We start from the raw sequence: 19,918 nt of genomic DNA, 5'->3' as shown, positions 1-19,918 counted from the left end.
ATACCTTGAAATTTGTACGCCTGAAATAGAGAGTTCAAAGAGGAGGATTCAGAGACTGGGTGCTGGCGACATATGGAAATCTGCAAGCGCCTGTATGAAAGCATACAATTATCATACCACCAACGATCGCACCTCGAATACTGCACTCCCAACTTCTCACTTTCCACCACATCATCAGTAAATATTTCACACAGTCTCACAGAAAAACGGGGAGCACTCCAATATAACCACAGATCTGCAGGAGCAAATCCGAAAGCTTCACAGCAAAATCCTGCACTGATTTCAGCGGTAGTGCTGACCACGCTGACCAGGCATATGGTGGCACACGCCATTCACGGACAGAGACAGTTGACAGAAGGCTTGGCTGGCCTAACAGTGGAATGATCTCCAACACAGACAAGGCTCAGTCATCCCTCGCTATGCACAGAGGGGGAGAGAGGAGACATTAAGGCAGCTGACTGACTGAACGCTGTCTGCCTTCAGGATGAGTCATCATAGCTGCTCTAAGAGACTAGCGCAGGTACCTGCAAGATCTGCGTGAGTCAAACAAAACGGCACATTTGACGTCTACAAAGCAATGCGCCCGTTTAAACCCTAAGCACTCCATACACTCCAATGTTTATCATATCACAATTCAAACCACAATTGCAAAATTTATCAAAATATTGGCAATGTGATTTTTTTTTGTCCATATGTGCAGCCATACCATATTGTGGCTTTCATTGCCATCAATTTTTCAACCCATGTGCCGTCTCCTACAATACAAGTGCTTAAAACAGAGCAAAGTCTATTCTTCTCTTTCTCATGGAATAACTGTTTTGTGCATCATGTATGCTCGGTGGAATTCAGCCAGTTGCACTGATGAAAAATACAGTCCATCATATTTAAGCTACACAGTCATCCCAAGTCAATGTATGTAGCAGTCGGTAGCGCAGAAAACTAGTGTTATAGATCAGATGGGAAGAGGAAAGTAAAAGAACATTGTGAGGGAAAGAAGGGGTGTCAAGAGAAAATATACAAGTTTATAGAAATTAAACTGCTCACCCAACAGGAAAAGAAATCCCTTTCGGGTTATAATCTTCACAAGATAGATGGAGTGTGATGGGAACTGGTATGCTGCTTTTACTCAATAGTTTGTTCTGATTTTTTTTCCTCTCTTTTCTCTGTAGAGCATGCAAAGAGTAGCGTCGGAAGCCGGAGTTATTTTACAGTATCTTACAAGCAGAGGAGTGGGAAGAGGTTGTGGAGGAGGGTTGGAGTGAGGAATGTGGAAATAAATTAAACAGTGGTTCTCAAACAATACAATGATTCCTTTGCCTTGTGCACAAACATACTGTATGTCGTTATATAAAAGACATTCTCTGGCGCAAGAGGAACGGATAAAAAAATGTTTTTCTGGCCTACAGAGGCATGGAACATCATTTTGGTGTGAGAAATACATATGGCATACACATATGACATTTGACAAAATGTTTTCTTGAGGTCTGGAATTCACATTTGTTCAAAGTTTTATCTGAGAGTCAGACGCTGACCTGGTATCAAGGTCATACAGGACCGTTAAAACTGGTTTTACTTAAAATATTTCCTTTTGTCATCACAAATAATAGCTACTCTGACTTCAAGTAAATTGCTGCTCAAATTGTGTTTGATTTACAAACATTCTTGTTGCTTCCTTTTCTACTTCCAAGAATACTGTTACATCCAGGTGAAAAGGGTTCTCTAAACCGCTGGCACAAATTAACGCAAGTCTGCTTTTGGCTCCCTTTGTTATAATCACAAACACACCAAAGTGAATCCCCAAGCTGCCCAAAGTGCCAAGGCACACGCTGAGACAAACATCTGTGTCCAAACATTACTGATTAATTAGTGAATTAGAATACATGTACCTTGTTTAGGCTTATTACTACCACCACCACTACTACTACTACTGGAAGGACAGGATTGAGAAACATGTTACATCAATGCAATCATTTCTAAGCAACTTTCACTTAAAGGAATTCTGACCTGTAATTCATTCATTCATTCAGTGTGACATTTAGATTCCTCCTTAGCAACACAGTAGGCACAAGTAGGTGTGTGTCCTCACACACTTTACATGATTGTATAAAGGATCACTTTGGAGTAATCCGCTCTGTTAAACATTTAAAACTAATGTAAGGGACACAGGTACCATACATCCACTATCATAGAGAGGGTAGGAGTCATAAGCATTGCTAAGCGTTAAAATAAATAATATTTTAATAAATACTACTGTACACTTATTCTGGCTTTATGCATTCGCATATAGTATAAAGTAAAAATTATACCCTGCCTGCAATCTCCAAATAAATGCAGAGGAGATAACCGAGTCAACCCCAGGTCAATATTTAATTAAGTAGTGATCAGCTATACTGATATTCCATCAGTATAATCCAAGTGCATTAATAATGGGGCTAAATGAGTTACTATATATTGTGGTGCAGGATGTATCAAATACTAACAAACAGGGAGCTGTTTATATGCCCACTGGCCCAACTATTGATTTATATACTACAATACTTCCTGTATTAGGAAATCACTGTTTAGTTTCACAGCTACACTAGTTTGCTCTACAACATGGTAAACTATACAAATTGAGTACCCTGAAATGTCATCATCCCCCGTCTGATTAGGTACCATAAAACTGGGCACATAAATGAGTGAAAAAAACCTGTGTGCAAATGGAAGGACTGAAGAGAACAGTGTGAGGCGGGGAGACACGGTGAAGTTCAGATTGACAGGGAAAAAGGGAGACAAGAATTCTCTTGTCCAACGACACTCGGGCGGGACGACGCAGGCCTTCGTCCTGACTGCGCTCTTCCCCATCCTGATTGTAGCCTTCCCCTCCTCTGCGGCGGCAGAGCATCCCGGTGGGCGACTATCTGCTCAGCTTGCTGGAGCACTTGCCCTCTCGGCTGCAGCCTTTCCCCCTGGACAGGTGGAAGGGGCCTGTGCGGGCCTGGCGGCTGCAGCAAGTCTCCTGGTGGTGGGGGTAGGAGCGGCGGGGAGGCGGCGAGCCGGAGAAGCTGGGAGGCGAGCGGCTGCGGCCCAGGCAGCCCCCTCCCCCACCGCCGCGGTGTTCATGGCGGGAGGGCGAGGAGCTGACGGAGCGCTGCAGGGAGGAGGAGCTGCGCGGGGAAGCGCTGGAGCTGCGGTGGTGGTGCGGGGAGCTCGTCAGGCTGCAGATGCCCATCCTGGAGCCCCCGTGCTGGGCAGAGGAGCGGTGGTGGAGGGGGGAGCCGCGGGAGCCATGCATCAGCTGGGCCAGGCAGGACAGGAGGTCTGAGTCGCTGGTGCTGCCTGCTCGGATGCGGTAACGCCTAAGCCTGGGTGGGTGGGGGCGGGTACACAAAGCAGGACAAATTACAGCCAAGTCATACAGTCTTAAGCAAAACAGGTTGATAAATCAGCTGAATTCATTACAAGAAAAATCATCAGCAAAGTGAGATTTCATGCACAATGTCTACTCATTGTCATATGTTGTCTTCTGTTATTTATGGTCTTTGTGCGACACAAGTTAATTTAATCATTAATTTGAGATAGCATGTCACATGAAAGCAAGGCAGCTGAACGACAAGTTACCTGCCCTCCACTATGGGGCGGCTAGGTGGCTTTCCGGGGGGCGGGCGTGGCATGAATTGGGCAGCCAGCTGCTCAGGGGCGGGGGTGGGATTAACGGGACGAGGGATCCTGCTCTTGCGGGACAGGGGGCTGGAGGAGGAGGAGAGGGAAGGAGCGTCGTCTCCCTGGCGGTCGGAGCGGGAGCCCAGGAGGGAGTCTTCGTCCTGGGAGCGGTCAGAGGCGGAGGACAGCGGGTCCCGAGGGAGGGAGGCCACCATGGGGCCACGCCTGTCGGAGAGGGACGGGGAGGCGGTGGGAGAGGGGACCGGGCCCTGGTGGTTGGCCTTCTTCTGCAGAAGCTTCTCTTTAGCGGACCCTGGAGGAGGGGGCTCCAGCAGACTGGAGGGCTCCAGCACAGGGATGCGACTTTGCCTGCGGGTGGGGTCTTTACGGGGGACAGCAGGGGAGGAGGAGGCTGGGCCACCGGTCTCCTCTGCAGCCTGACTCCCGTCTCCCCTCCCCTGCCCACCTGGGGCATGCAACTGGGGCTCTGTGGCATAGGGAGCGAGGCCAGAATCATTCTCAGGGTCTTTCAGCTTGGGGAATGCTCCGTTGCTGAAGTCCCTTTGGCCGTTGACAGGAGGAGAGAGGTGTCCGTTGGCAAACATGGGGCTGTGAGGAGAGCGAGGGGAGCGCGGAGAGGAAGGTGAGCGTGGAGAGCGTGGGGAAGACACTCGGCTTGGCACGGGGCTTTGGGCTTTGGTGTGGCTGTCTCCGTTCACCAGCGTCTCAGCCAGGGGGTCTGTGGGCGTGCCCGGCTGGATGGGCACGCGGTCCTGGGGGGAGTTGATGTCTGCGGTGTGGTCCATGGGCTGCTGAGCATCAGCCTCAGCTTCACCACGCCTCTCCAGCAGGAGGCACTGTGGGACACTGTCTGATCCTGACTGGGAGGACAGACCAGAGGGACGCTGAGCCGTTAACTGGAGGGGGAGGGGAAGCAGAGAGACAGGAGTAGAGGAGGGAAGAGAAAAACACACAGGTGTTACTCTAGAAATACGCCACACTATAAAATGGGAGTAATATTCTAATTTTCAACGGCCTGTTGCTGATAGACTACAACATGTCGAGTTGTGCTGTAGTTCTGTAGCAAGAGCCTGATTTTTGTAATATGGGGTATTAAATGGAGATTAGTTGGCAACAGCATGCAATGCCATAGCTACCATTATGAGACCGAAACACACAAGTGCTATGGCAGTGTCAGTCAAGCTGTGAGTACTAAACCGGCAAGTAGGACAGGAAACGTTCACGCAACTTCGCAGGGGGCTTCAACGAAGAGAGGGTGAGAAACAAATACAGGGAGAGAGAGAGAAAGAGAAAGAGAGAGAAGACAAAGACGATCTGAAACAAAAGAGACCATGCAACCTGTAGTCATGACTCCACATTCCAAACACACATGCCACAATCAGACAAACACACACCCCTATTCAGATCACAAGAACACATGTCCAGACACAAGGACACATCTGAGCATGCTCTGCCTGGCCTGCACAATGCCCTTCCTGGTTCCTGGAGAGAGCTGACTGACGACAACACAATGACCGAGCCCACAAAAAGCAAAACAAAACAAAAGAAGCCAAACAAGAAGCCAAAACAAACAGCATAACAAAAAAAGAATAAAAATGGTGGCAGCTGGTGTGCGGCTAGTGAAGTATTAAGAGAGAGAGGAAGCTGAATGGATGAGAGGATTTCGTTCTGTGATGCTACGGGATCGTGATTGGCTAATCACCTGCTGGAGCTGGGCGCGAGTGATGCGTATGACAGAGGGAAACTTGGTGTTGGCAGCGCCCGCCGGGATGGCAGGCAGTTTCCTGCGCCCGGGCGAGCGGGTGCCGGGGGCGGGGTTTGGTGGTAGTGGTAGGGAGGCGTGGCAGGAGGAGGAGGAGGAGGGGCGTTCCTGCTGCTGCTGGTCGGCAGACTGGCTGCGCCTCATGCCCGGCGGCTGGCGCTGGTGCAGCGGGTCCGACAGGGTGGTCAGGAGGGTGTGTGGGCTGGGAGAGCGCAGGAGGATGGGGCTGGATGTCCGGATCGCAACCTCCTCAGGCAGGGATGGAGGAGAGGTGGGGAGCTAAGAGAGGGGAGGGAGAAGAAGTGGGAGATGGGAGAGAGGAGGGGTTGTGAGATAGGTGAGGGAGTGAGAGGATGGAGGGCGGAAGAGTCGCGGGGCAGGGCGAGTAGGGGGCGGGGGGGGGGGGGGGGGGGGTAGCGCAGTGTCGAGTTGTTGAGGTCAGGGGAAGAGCGGCCAAAAGAGGACGGAAGGATCAAAAAGACGGTTTTTGGGCGGGGGGAGGAAGGAGGAGGAGGAGGGGTAGTGGATTAGAGGAAGGCAGTGTACATTTCAAACTTAGAGGGAGTGGTTCTGGTGGTAAGGGGGGGTGAGGGGACAGTCAGGGCATTCATTCCTCTTGTATTGAAAACACTGCTCTACATTTTGAGTGAAAGCAGTCTGTGTTGGACTTTGTTGAGCAGGAATCTGGACTCGGTGAATGGGCTGGTCGGATACTGAAGGTTATGAATAGCAAAGGAGCAAACAACTCATTTAATCGAAGCAAACCAAAGCAGATCTTGGAAATAAATCATTTAATTTGTGTAAGTAAATAAAATCAACCCAACGCATTGCAAATGAGTGTCTGAAAATAAGATAAAATATGCATGATATCTAATGCAAATCAAAGTGCATTTCAAAGCCATAAGCTCTCTCTCCCCCCTCTTGCCTCGGTCTGATAAAAGCTCCGCAGTTGTGTCAGGAATATCCTTTTCTAACAAATACACACAAGCAAAGAAGCGCGCACACATAAAGCAGTAACATTTTGCTTCAAACTAGAGCAAGATGCAGCTGGTGGAACTCTAATAGTTGTATGATATTAGCATTGAAGTTCTAGAGCTAGAACTCTGACTCTGTGCAGCTTTTTAACTTTGTAAAATGCTGAATACAGTCAGTATCATGTATGTCATGTCATGAGATGGTATTCGAGTGAAGGGGCTTACCTGAGTGAGAACTCCCTCTGCCAGAGCTTCAGCCGGGCTGGTTGGAGTGACGGGGGGCAGGTTCCCCGCGGGGCCCACACTGAGCTCCAGCCTGTCCACCTTGGCAGCTCCCATGGGGGAAGTTAGGGTTTCGTGTTTAGTTTTGCCAGAGTTAGGGCTGGGGCTGCCCTTCTCCCATCCAGGAGACTGTTCCCCTGGCTGGAGCACCTCCGGCTCCTCCTCATCCTCCTCCGAAGGGCTGGCGGTAGCCTTGGCCCCCGGGGAGCCGCTGGGCCGCTCCACCATTACCCACTCCCTCGAGTCAACGTCCTGCCTGCCAGAGCTCAGGTTGAGGGCCACGAAGCCCCCGCTGCTGGCTGCCCCCTCACCCTGCTCCAGAGAGCCAGGGGATACTGGCTTAGGAGAGCCACCACCAGACAGGAACTCCTCATCATAGTGCCAGACCCTTTCAGGACGCTCCCCAGCAAGGACAGCTTGGCCATGAGCTACTGGGACCCCCGCAACCCCCTCAGCCTCCTTCTCCTGCTGCTGGGGGCCGAACTGGTGCTTTGCTGAGCTGGACAGACACACAGACAAATGCAAACAGTCAAGTCTCTTTAAAACAGAATGAAACAGTCGATAAGATAAACGGTAAAATTGTTGTTGTTGAGAGGGGCAGTGGACAGACTGACCAGGCCTCCAGGAAGCGCTCTGGACTGGGTTTGGACTCCAGCCCAAGCCTCCTCTCCAGCTCAAAGCTGTGGATGTTGCGGAGCTTCCTCAGCAGGGGGCCGTCGCGGTCTGAAGCCACGACCTCAGAGTGCACTTTGACCGGGGAGCCCAGGCTGGGCCCGGCGTAGGGGCTCTGGTGGCCCTGGTTGTTGCTATGCTCCTCCTCTGTGGCCGCCTGTGGGAACCACACAATTTGTTTTTGCAAGGGACTTATTAGATAAAAGAACAGATGAATTTCAATTGAGGTGTGGATTCTTATGAGAGTACTTCAGGGGTGACCAAACTCTACAGAACCAAAATGATGGAACTAAGAACATGAAAAGGTGAGTTTACCATTGCTTGCCCCCCTCCACAGGGAGGTCAAAGTGCAGAGTCAGCTACAAAGCAGTGACCCTGGAGCTGGAAGGGATTCAGCGTTTTGCTTTGGGACACTTTAAGCAGGGTGGATGCTTGCTGTCACAGGGGCTTGAACCCTGGCCCTCTGGTTAAAGGACAGTCCCTCTACTCACTACACCACCCTGCTGCCAACTGAGGTTTCATCGAGGTTTGATTACAACACAGACATATAAAATCAGATGGTCTCTTTTCGATGTGGTCATCAAGAGGCAAATTCAAGTCTCTCAGTCAGGGGTGAGACACTTTACCCCTCTATACCTGAGCACTATCATTTTACAATCAATTAACAGCACTTGAGAAAATCATTTTCTACAAATCATGTCTGTTGTTTATTGAGCAGACATGGAAAAGGAAGCAAAAGTTCTATTTTTGTGAAAATTTAACTCAAACTGTGAGTCTTCACACCTTGGCTGTGAATTTTCACACAGCTTCCACAGTAGTCTTCTCATATTAAGAAAGCACTATGCATCACCGCCACCAATGGGCCGCGGGACTGTAGAGAATCGGCCCTTGTGTTTTCTCTAGCAAACACGTCACCTGACACCCCCCCCCCCCCCCCCCCCCCCCCCCCCCCGTGGAACGCGTGTGTGTTCCTGTGTGTATCTGCAGCCTACCTTCCAGACTGCGGTCCTGATGCGGTTACGGTTGCGGTCCAGCTCCTCCCAGACGTCAGCCTCCTGGTTGCGGAGAGGATGGACGGGGGAGCCGGGCAGGCGGTCGGGGGCGGGGTTGTTCTCCCCGTCGCTGAGCTGCTCGTCCTGCAGAACCTCGTCTGTGTTCTCCCTCAGCAGGTCGCCAGGGATCAGAGAGGCATTCGCCATTCTGGAGAACAAAAAAAATACACACATTTGAACATTCATTTGATGGTTAAGACTGTAAAAGAGACTACAGATAACCATGCAGAGGCGAATGTACAATTTTAGTCACTCAATTCAAAATGTAAAATGAATTTACTTTTCAAAAAACTACTATATAGCCTTCATTTTAGGTTTACAGATTGGCTATCAAAACCTTTGTATCAAAAATAAATAAAGATCCACCTCCTGAATTGATTGCACTGAAAGTGTCTTGACCTCAGCCTTGACTGAAATGGCTGCTGGGCTGCTAGACACGTACCCCATGTGTGCTGGCGTGAGGCGGGTGTGGTGCTGGGGTGTCGTGGCGCTGGCATTGATAGTCAGAGTGCCATCTGTGCCGGTCCTCTCCCAGTCATAAGGGTCGTTTTCCACTACGTTGTAGGTTTTCATGCTGTTGTCAAACACTGACATCAGCAGCTGTAACAAAATGAATTAAATAGTAAACATGTATGCAATTCAGACTAGATGTACCACAGGATAAACAGGCTCCAAACACAAACAGATGCCATAATCATGGATTCCACAGGCAGAAATCTAACAGATATTACCCAAACAACCGGAAATCTTACAGACAATAAGATACTTGTGTTGACATTACATTCTGTTTAACTGCAGACAGACCCTATTAGATAAACACTTTTTTAGGCTGTGATCACATAGCTGAAAAAAAGGCAGAGGCACGTTCAAAAATTCATCCTATTTTCAATGGTTTGGTCGCAGCAGGTGCACGTTTCCTCCAAACTATGTGCCTCACATCTTGAAAGCGGCACCTTCTGAGGCGCTCCCCTGGGCTCGCTCCGTTACTAGCGACACTCACAGCCACGAGAAAAAGCATCCTATGGGATCACGGCTTTAATCAGCACTTATTTTCAGAGTCGGACAAACTAGAGCCCCTTACTAAACCGCAACATAAACATCCATATCACCTGGTAGTCAGGCTTGGTGAAGTAGTCGAGGCTGGAGATGTGGTCCAGAAACACACTGAACTCTGCCGGCAGGTGTTTGAGCATCAGCCGGTGGTCATAGGTCTCCTTCAGCTTCCCCACATGCTCCTGAGAGTGAACACACACACACACAAAAGCATATATACATATACACCTCATCACACCTCTCATCACTTACAGCTACGTAGCCAAGGCGGTTTAGTTTCCAGGAAGGATAACAATTAATATTGGTTGATCTTACTTTGTCCTTGATCTTTCTCCACGGCAACTGGCCGACCAGAAACTCCACCAGCATGTAGAAGAGGGACCAGAGGTCATCATGACGACCCATCTCCTGTAGGATTACACCGGGGTTTACGTTGTTAACATTATGCTCAGACAGCTGGCTAGATCGATAATGTCTGATCGCCAGAAACGGAACTGTGGCGACAAACAATAACAGAGCTTGTCCCGAAAAAAACAAAAGGCAGCGATGTGAGAAAGTTGTTGGGGAAAAGCACGTGAGCGGGCGCGTGTGGGACAGAGTGATGGATTGCACAAGAGCTGTGCTGCAGAGCAGATACTGACCTTATTCTTGTGTGCATTGACAGACGCGTAACGGACTGTTCCCCTGAACCCAGCCACTGGACGGGGCTGCCAAACACAAAGAGAGACAGCAATAAAACACTACTGCTGATACAGTCTAATAGGCTCACAGCCAAACTGGATCTGCAGATTCCCAAACCATTTTCTTTTGTGTGTTTAACATAAAGAAAGAGGTAGAATCCGCACACTGTATTGATAGCTCCCAATAACTTAAATGGCAATGCAACATTTCCATTTAGCCATATTTTATGGTTTTTTTTTATGTATTACACATAAAAGAAGTAGTAGTCTGCGGAATTCACTGATTTTCATCCAGAAATACCACAGAAAATAAAAAGAAATGTCTACCAGTTTCATTTGTGCCCGCTTCTTATCAAACCTCTAACCCAAACCCTTCATTAGCAATTATTCCAACATTCCCTACTCACATTAGGCTCACTATACGCTGATCAACAAAAAAGAGGGTACTTACAGGTCGGACCTCCTGGCAAGAGTTGGTGAACTGGCGAGCTAAACCGAAGTCCAGCATGTAGCAGGTTCGGCAGGTGCTGGGGAACCGGCCCATGGCGAAGTTGGACTGCAGCAGAAGCGGAGAGAGAAGGTGGTAATGAGGGGATGGTTAAGAAAATAATAATACAGATTAGAAAGTTATAAATCCAATGAAACCTTACGGCTATTTATATTATTTTCTCCCCAGGGGAATAACTTTTATTTCTACTGTGGAAAATAATTTAATATGGCAGTTCAAAAGACAGAAGACATTTACATTCCATTACATTTCAGGCATTTAGCCAACACTCTTATTGAGCCAACTTACAGTAAAGTGCAACAGTCGAAAAAGCTAAAGCGCTGAATCGGCAACATTACCGTCAGCCAATAATAAAGAGTGCAAGGGTCAAAGCAGCACTGCCCAGACAATAGAAATAAAATATATTCCTCTGTGCCCAGAATATTTATGAGTAATAGACAATATTTATGCCCAGAATATTTATGAGTAACGGAGAAGTGCGAGGTAAGGAAATAGGAACCGAACGAAAGAAATACATTTATTCTCCGCCGCACCCAGTTCCCAGTGACTCACCGGTTTGATGTCGCGGTGCAGGAAGCCGACGGAGTGGATGCTCTCTATGGCCTCCAGGATCTGGCGCCCCAGCCGCAGGGTGGTGCTGACGCTGAAGGTGCCCCGGGTCATACTCCTCCGCAGGTCGGCCAGGTTACGGCCCTGGAAGAGACAATGTACGAGAAAAGTAAGCAGGGAAGGAAAGTAGCTTTTGTCTCCAGGCCACAGTGATAAATCCCCCCCAAAAAACTCACCAGCGACTTGCATTATTTTCCCAGCCGACTAGGCTTTTAGAATAGAGCGGTGACAGCGGACCATCTGCCAAAGTGGCTGCTGGAGCTAACTAACTAACCAGCCACAACAAAAGATTTAGCAGCATTGGCCATGTGGCTGGTGTTATTCCCATTGTGCATGTTAGTACAATAAACAGCATGTCATCATAACAGACAAAAAATACTGAACTAATTTAATTTATTTAGACTAGCTCTATTATGGCAGCAACACAAACTTTCTAACTGGAAAAATATTTATTTAAAAGAAACAATAATCATTGATAAATGGTCTCTATGACTGAAATGTTTGTGGTGATGGCCAAATATGTTACAAGTGGACACAGAAACCAGGCCATAAATCCCACCCAGCCCACACTTTCAGCTCATTCATCATCAGATTCAGGGAATTCATGATGATGACTTGGATATTAAGGCCAGCTGCGCTGGATGCAATAATTGAAACTAATTTGACGCTTCCGTGGCACACAGTAGGCGACATATTTGAACAGTCTGCAGCACTGGTGCTTGCATCTCTACTATATTATTTTTTGCTGTTCAATGGTCTTTTCCACAATCTGCTTCATATATTTAGAAAATGGACCAGGGACACTTAAGCTGGGTGGATGCTTGCTTGCTGGAGCAGCTAAAACTATATAGTGTTCATTTACCCATACATCTGGACAATTGTATTTTGGCTGCTAAATTAATCACATATTACAGGGCATTTTTGGATTTTATGTCTTGGTTTCCTTTAGCCTAATCTAATTCAAAACATGGATGATGTTCTTTTCACTAAAACTAGATAAATGGTCACTGCGGTCCCAGAAAACTCACAAAAACCAGCCGTGTTGTTCCCCTGCTGACATTCAGAGCAAATGCGTCATGGCAGTTTGACACGCCACTTGACACTGCTGGTGTGCATCGGGCCATTAGGAACAATAGGCATTGTTGAAAAGCCAGTGTTGTCTGCTGACTCTTCCAGTGCTTTTCTGCATTTGACACCCACCTGAAGCTCCATCACCACGTAGTTAAAGCGGTCGTTGCGGCCGCATCCCACGAAGCGACACACGTGGTCCTTACCTAAGAGACGGAGGAGAGGAGAACGAGAGATTCTCAGGGGGAGAACAGGAGGTTCCTTCACGGGGACTTAACAGCATCAGCAGTAGCATTTTATCATAAGATGCGACATGCTGTATGAATCATGATGATGTGCGTGTCCATATTTCGCCTGCCCTCTGCCGCCGCTACAGTTCGCTGCCCCCCCCTCACCACTCTATGACTACCCTGCTGATTTATAGTGCACGACATCATGTGTACACTTGTGCATGACTGTCTCTCTGTGTGTGTGTGTGTGTGTAGCTGTCCGTCTGTGTGCCTGTGTGTGTGTGTGTGTGTGTGCTCTGGTCCCAGGGGACACTGCTGCACTGGCAGCCTGACTGCGGCCACACCCCGCAGCCCTTCAGCGCACAGTGAAACGGTGCAGAGCAACTAGCCAGCACACTCCCATACAGCAGCTCACATGCAAACAGTTTCACTAACAAAACCTCCATGTTGAAACTTCTTGTTTCTGGCTCGCTGCTCTGACCCGTCTCGACTGCCCGCTCGCCCAAATTCATCGCCACCAAGAGTAATTATTATCTCAGGGTAGAATAAATCAAAATGACCCGATGAAAGAATCAAAAACAAAAACAGCCTATTATTAGCTCGATAGGACCTATTTGTCTTTTTATGAGGACTTCGGGTCGATGTTTATTCTTTAAGAGTGGGCGGGTACGCAGTGTTTGGGGGCCGGGGTTCAGCCCGTCTCAGGTTACATCCTGGTTCCCTCAGGAAGCAACAGAACCATAATGCCTCAGGCCGCAGCCATTAGACAGCAAACATGATCCCAACCCATTGATTTTCCTCTCAGAGGAGAGAAAGAAAAAGGCATAGGGGTAAAAAAAAAAAAAAAAAAGGCAGGAAGGAGGAGGGGAGGGAAAAGACAAGGTTAAAAAAAGAGAGAAAAGGCAAACAAAACGCCCCCCCCAAAGGAGCGCTCCTAATTGCTTTGTTGATCCTCTGCCTCTGCGATGAGAGACTGGGAGTGTCCGGGCAAACACACACAAAGCCCACTTCTCCCGTTTTAGTGCGCTGTCACCTTTGTCTCTGTTAGATTAAAAATCCCAACACTTAAACAACTGAAACACTTCACCCTTTAGACATTAAAAAAAACGAGATGTGAAATACAGAATGATAAATGACTGGGATGTATCAGCTATTCCTAATGAACGATGGCTTGCTTTGCACTGCAGAGACCGAGGCAAACTGAACTGAGCTGAGCTGAAGCCGGAGCCAAACTGTGTTTTAAGATGAGTCAGATGATCTATGTGTGATCTCAGAGGGAGGGATTATTCTCTGCTGCACATAGATGCACACAGGCTATCCCACTATTTGCCGCTAGCATATAATTTCCTGGTTTAACCTGTTTCTCTGTGTTTCTGTGGTTATTCCTGGAGCAATTACTGACTGACAACCGTTCAGTTTGCTTAAGCTTGTGTCTGCCAAGAATGCAGACGATACCCAGGATATGCACTTTTGGGACAATTCAATAGGTCACACCATGCCAGGGAGGATCAATCAAACCCCAGAAATGTAACAGAACCCGCTGGATCCATTTCGACTCACCCTGGAGCTTCTTGAGCACGGCCACCTCCATCTTCAGCACCTGTTTGGGCTGCTGGGCCGACTCCACCTTCAGCGCCACGCTGACCCGCGTCAGCAGGTCCAGCGCCTCGTAGATCTCCCCGAACCCACCGCCCCCGATCTTCTTCACCTGGAGGAAGAGGAGGACGAGACGCTGCGTGAAAACCTGACGTGCAGAAATTATATTTCTATATATGGAGAGTGTACATGTATGTAGCGTGTGAGGCTTTAAAGATGGCAGAGGGGAAATTCTCTTTGCGCTTGGGCCCGGAGCTGGTGGGGCTTTGACATAAAATCAGACGGTCTCTTTTCACTATGGTGCAATCGCCATGGCGATGTGGGTAACAAGGGGCAAATTCAGGTCATTCAGTCAGGGGAGACACACTTCACTCCTCTATAACTGTGTGCTACCAAAATGTACATATCACATAAATGTCCCATTTACCCTGTATGTGAGGTCCCATTATCCTTGTACCATGTATGTCAGTATGTACTGTTAAACTATATTTTGCTAAAATGTCTCTGCACCTATGACAATTAGAAAAATTATTGTAGTTGCAGAGTAAAATTATTCTGATTAGGCCTATTGCTGATTTTACCATGCTCTTTTCTTTGTTTAGCCCTTTCATGTTAAAATTTCCTAACTGCCTCTACCCATTCATTTTCACCTCTCACTACTAGTAAGCGCTTTAATTTCCGCTAAGCTCCCACGTGTCCTTCACTGTCCTCAACACACACACACACACACACACACGCACACACACACACACACACTCTTGTGTCGCACTAGGAGCTAAAGTCGAGGGATTAACTGCAGCATTGTTACGTAACTCCTCTCCTTAGAAGACGGAAGTGCCAGTTAGGAATAACAGCCTCACATGGCACCCAGGCTGGCACGGCAGTGGGAGACATGGGCCCTGGGGGAACACTGCTGCTGCTGCCTATAGCACACTGCACTGCCACAAATAGCTATGCGGGCTATTTTTAGGCTCTCCCTCACAATGCCGCAGCAGCGCTACCTGGACAGAGAGAGACACGACCCCAAACTGTCCCGAGCCACAGGTGAGAGAGGAGAGGTGAAGGACTCGCAGGCAGGGGGAAGCCATTGTTTGAGGAACAAAGCGAGCGTTGTGGCGGATTGTTGTCCGTGGGGACGGCGGGAGGGATGAGGACGGGCTTGGGACAGGCGGCGACGGGGTTAGGCGCACACACCGCCTATTGTCACTAAACGAACACGTCACTTACCACTTTCCATCGTTCCTTGACCAGGGCGAGCACGCTTAGGATGTCAGCTTGCTCTGCTCCCCCGCTCATCCCGTCAGTGGACCAGGACCGCTGTTCTCAGTGCTTCCCCCGACAACCGACAGCCTCAGACTGGGCCGGGCATCTGGGCCGTGCTGGAGAACCCTACGGAAGCCCAAGAGAGACACACAACTGTCAGACGACCAATGAATAAATTCCAACTTTTAAAATGAAGGAATTCAGTTGATTTAGTAGATATTAGCTAATGTTCTTTGGGTTTTGAATAAAAAGCATGACTGGATGTAGTATGAAAGCGAGTCTGAAAGTCTCCCCAGTTGTGAGAGAAAGTTAACCCCTCGGTTTAAGGGCCTTAGCTGCAGCTGCCACACCTGCTGCCAGCAGCTGTCTTTCTAGACAAACTGGTTGGTGGGGTTGACTGACCGACTGAGATTGGATATCAGTCAGTTGACCCCACCAACTGATATGAGTATTAAGGTATTTCTAATGCACTTATACTCCCTTATACTTATACTTAGGCCATTCTGCTCCTTGGCTATATGGTAAAAGGCTGATCTTATGAATGAGGCACTGCAAGTCTCATCAGATATACTGAAGCTGTTTAATCTTTGTCACCTCTGTATCTTATTATAATATACAGTGTGCCAGACCAGTGATTCTCAACTAATTCTGCATTCCAAATTTTTCATTTGCATTGAAATGATGACCCAATATGTAAGGAGAGCTGGGTGACATGGACAAAATGAATATCGCAATAATAAGAAGAAATGATTTCAATAATGATATATAACGATATCTGCTAACCTATGCAAATGAGTTGTTAAATAATCAAATTGATGTTCATCGCGTTGAACTGCATGGTAATTAATGGTATAAAATATAAACCTGTAATGTCAAATAATATATTCCCAATAATATTCCCAAATTTGTTTCAGATCTCATTTTGTGAGAGATTTTAATTAGTATTTGCTTTATATCATCAATTTAGACAACCAATTTGTGTGTCACTGTAACTCAATATCATTATTTCATCACGATATGATTCTATTGAAAGACAATAAACAATAGTATTAAATTACTGCCCAGCCTATATGCAAGATAAACTCAATATTCACCCATGTAAATGCTTCTTAGTCCACTGCCCTATCAAAACAGCTTGTGATCCACCTCTGGGTCCCGACCCACCACTTGAGAAACACTATACGGGACCAGCTCTTCAGATTTCGCCTCCCAATGCCACCAAACACAAATCTGAACGCTAAGATTAATTTATTGCCTTCTGCTTTTGTCCACACTGCACAACACTCGCCTCACAAAAATAGCAGGCTGTTTCTACAACAAGGTTCAAATGGAGTTTCCCCTGGAAAAGCTGTGTCTGTGGTCCTTTATTATGCAACAGTCGTGTCATAGATAATCATCTCTCAGGGGAGCACACGCTGGCAACTTCCTCTCGTCTGGCTTCAAACACACAACGCAGACCCGGCAAACACGACTTCGATTCATCATTCTGCACACAGCGCACAGGCATCTACGGTTATGCAACGAACCTTCAAAACACTATTTGGTTACGGGGCATGATCCTGACATCAAGGAGGCAATCAATCCCATCATGCACCGGGATGAGGTTGGGAGCCACAAGAGGGCAAGCATGGTTGGACTAGATAACAGTGAAATGAAGACCATGAAATCTGACACAAGGTCAGCACGCAGGAGTGAGCTGGCCTTGGTGCAGCAGCATCGTCCCAAAACAGAGATGAAAGGACTGGACAGGATGTCTCAAGCTATACTGTGATAAAGTTTCAGCTGAAATCATGACAGCAGCAGCCATTAAGCCTTGTTTACCAGTGAAGTAGTAAGGGACACATACAAAAAAAAGCAGGGAAATAGTAACATCCCATCAGAAATGAATGGAAGTTGTATGCCCAGAAATGAAAAAATTCCCTCTCTGCATTTACAATAATAAAAAAAGTTTATTTCCATATTTGACTAAAGAGAGAAATATGAAATGGGAGGAAATGTGAAGAACCTTGCTTTCAAACTTGCTTTGTGCGAACAACTCTGACTAAAGCTAGACTGGCTAAAGCTAGACTCTGAACCAGAATTCTGCCAGTTTACATCACAGAAACAAAATGGCTCTTTTTGGCTATATAGTCTGCCTTAAAAGCCATATTTTTCACATGTAGATTATAGCATCTGCAGGTCTGCAAGTCTTTGTAGATGAAGCTAGAGCTTCTGAGAGTTGGGGGATGTCTTGTAAAGAGATGAGAGGAATTCCTGATGATATGCTAAAATCTGGGATGACATAGAAACATGAAGCACACCATCAAAAAAAAAGAAACATGCTGTACAAAATGATTCAAACCCACAGGATCAGCAACTCGCTGTAAACACTGTGACTGGATAACCTCTGTGCTGAGTCCCATGCTGGAACTTCAAGGTCACCCGGTATAGGCCTACTCCAGTATTTTCCTTCAAGAGTTTCACGGGAAAATCATTTTATGAGAAAAACAGCACTTTTCTGAAACAGCTGAGCTATCATGCATGGGACGTCCTTCCCAGGCGGAGCAGGACCAGTAAGTAATTTGTTCAAAATTCATCAAGGGGAGAGAGTAAGCAGGGAAGCTGCTGTTTACCACACATTTACCCTACAGCTCTATAATGTTATAGTTAAGAGGGGGAATGTGTGCTTTTGAAGGGAGAATAGAGGGAGGAATAGAGGGACGAATAGAGGGAATTAGGTGCGGGGGGCCTCCATTACTTTTTTGTTTTGTAGAGTAAAGATTTAATCAAATTCAATAGTGATCAACGTATCCGCACATCCATGATTTTTCTCCAATACTGCACTCTCAGTAGTCAAAACAATGCAACTGCTGCCCGGTTTCCCCAGACAAAACATAACAACAGCATTTGACCTCGGCCTCCTTTACCTGACCTGGTCCATCCAGCTGCAGCTGGAAGGTGACTGCTTGGGTCAAAGACTTTTATTAGGACCAGGCGCATCCTTTAACTCCCCCGCCCCTCCAAACGTCCCAAGTGGGACAGAGAAGCAGAAAATACGACGGGCTGCTACCTGCAAGTGAGCAGGCTATAGAGCCACTTCACCAACACACACACACACACACGCATGTCATCTGCACACACACCTACATACACACCCACCTGGTTTACACTGTGACTAATCTCACACCTTAAAGAGAAGCACAGCGCTGCTCCTCTGCCTCCTCCATGCAAATCATCATCAATAAAAAAAAACCCAACCAGGAGCAGACTTTGGACCAAACAGACCCATCTCTGACAGCCAGCCCGTTCACGTCTCATCGTGAATCATGCTTCCTGACCCCGGCATCTCCATGGTGACAATGGTGCAGTGCCATTTTCATTTGCTGACTGCAGCTTGTCGTCTCCTCTGCCCTTTGGCTCTGCTGGAAACTGCAACTTTACGGCTACATAAAGCATCACAAAATGTCAAATGACTGATCCCATCCCAGACCATTCCTCTGGCTCCTGGACTGAAAATCATTTTAAACCTGTTTTATTGGTAAATATTGACAAAAAAACACAAGCTCTGCCTATTTCTGTTGAAAAAAAAGAGTATACATAAGCTCTGGACATGTGCATGACAAATGCATGTACGCATGCCTGCCCACACACAAACACACACACACGCTTCAGCTGAAAACAACTGGGCAAACAAACTCATCACAAACAAAAACTCTCCCCCCTTTACTTTCTAATCTAATTCATTACTTGGTGTGTGGCCTGGTCCAGAAGCCGGACAGGAAGACTTGTTGGGAGATGAAATTAGTGTCTGGTCTGACAACTCTCTGTGTACAGGACAAGCTCTGGAGAGGAGCCAGCGTGGGGAGGCCCTCCTCTCTCTGGCTCCGTCCAACTCACAGCATGGATGCAGCCGCTACAGTCAAAAGAAACCGTGCAGACAGCAGAATGATGAGGCTGTGAATAAAGACTAGATTCATGGACGTGTGTGTTCATAAGGCAGAGCTGCTGCGTTTAAGTGTGTGCTGTCAGGGTGCAACATTTAATTTCTATTCTCTACTTTCATTCAACAGTGCCTCAAATCCTTCTCTCCAAGTACCTTGTATGCAAAACAGGGTTTAAGGAATAAAAAAGAAAAGGGCAAACACCTGTGATAGGGTGATTTCGACTGAATCTGACAGGTAGCAGGCTGCAGTAATGCCCAAATATATTTGTCATGCCAGCATACCGTGCCAGTCTGCAAAATTAAATGTATTATCCAGTGGACTGGTGTTGGAAGAGCTGTTGCATAGCAAGACAAGGTGGTTGCCACAGCAGATTTACTCAGGCGCGTCCACGCACATTGGCCGTCCACAGGCCACGCTAGCTCATCCTGCTCGGCGTGGAGGAGGTTAAGCTCTGGCAACATGCAGAATAACAAACTCAACGCATGCAGCTGGCTCGGCTAGCCGCCCGAGAGAGGGAATTATTTAGGATCGAGGGATGAGTCGAAGCCGAGGGGGGCGAAGCATGGCATGGCCGCTGTATCCT

The 19,918-nt window shown here is 47.5% G+C and overlaps 1 protein-coding gene across 1 annotated transcript; it reads right to left on the bottom strand.

The window, feature by feature from the left end:
- Positions 1-2,896: 2,896 nt before the first annotated feature.
- Positions 2,897-15,582, bottom strand: ttbk2a (tau tubulin kinase 2a). The gene is made up of 15 exons (XM_071915674.2): positions 15,377-15,582; positions 14,114-14,261; positions 12,456-12,529; positions 11,199-11,339; positions 10,590-10,694; positions 10,100-10,165; positions 9,774-9,866; positions 9,515-9,640; positions 8,848-9,005; positions 8,346-8,553; positions 7,296-7,510; positions 6,625-7,180; positions 5,366-5,704; positions 3,601-4,559; positions 2,897-3,344 (listed from the first exon to the last, which is right to left on the bottom strand). The coding sequence occupies exons 1-15, from the start codon at positions 15,443-15,445 to the stop codon at positions 2,897-2,899; spliced, it is 3,705 nt and encodes a 1,234-aa protein (XP_071771775.2). The 5' UTR covers positions 15,446-15,582.
- Between the last annotated feature and the right edge of the window lie 4,336 nt (positions 15,583-19,918).

The sequence above is a fragment of the Centroberyx gerrardi genome, chromosome 17, assembly GCF_048128805.1.
Source record: "Centroberyx gerrardi isolate f3 chromosome 17, fCenGer3.hap1.cur.20231027, whole genome shotgun sequence".
Classification (NCBI taxonomy): domain Eukaryota; kingdom Metazoa; phylum Chordata; class Actinopteri; order Beryciformes; family Berycidae; genus Centroberyx; species Centroberyx gerrardi.
This window is presented reverse-complemented; position numbering and strand designations above follow the sequence as displayed.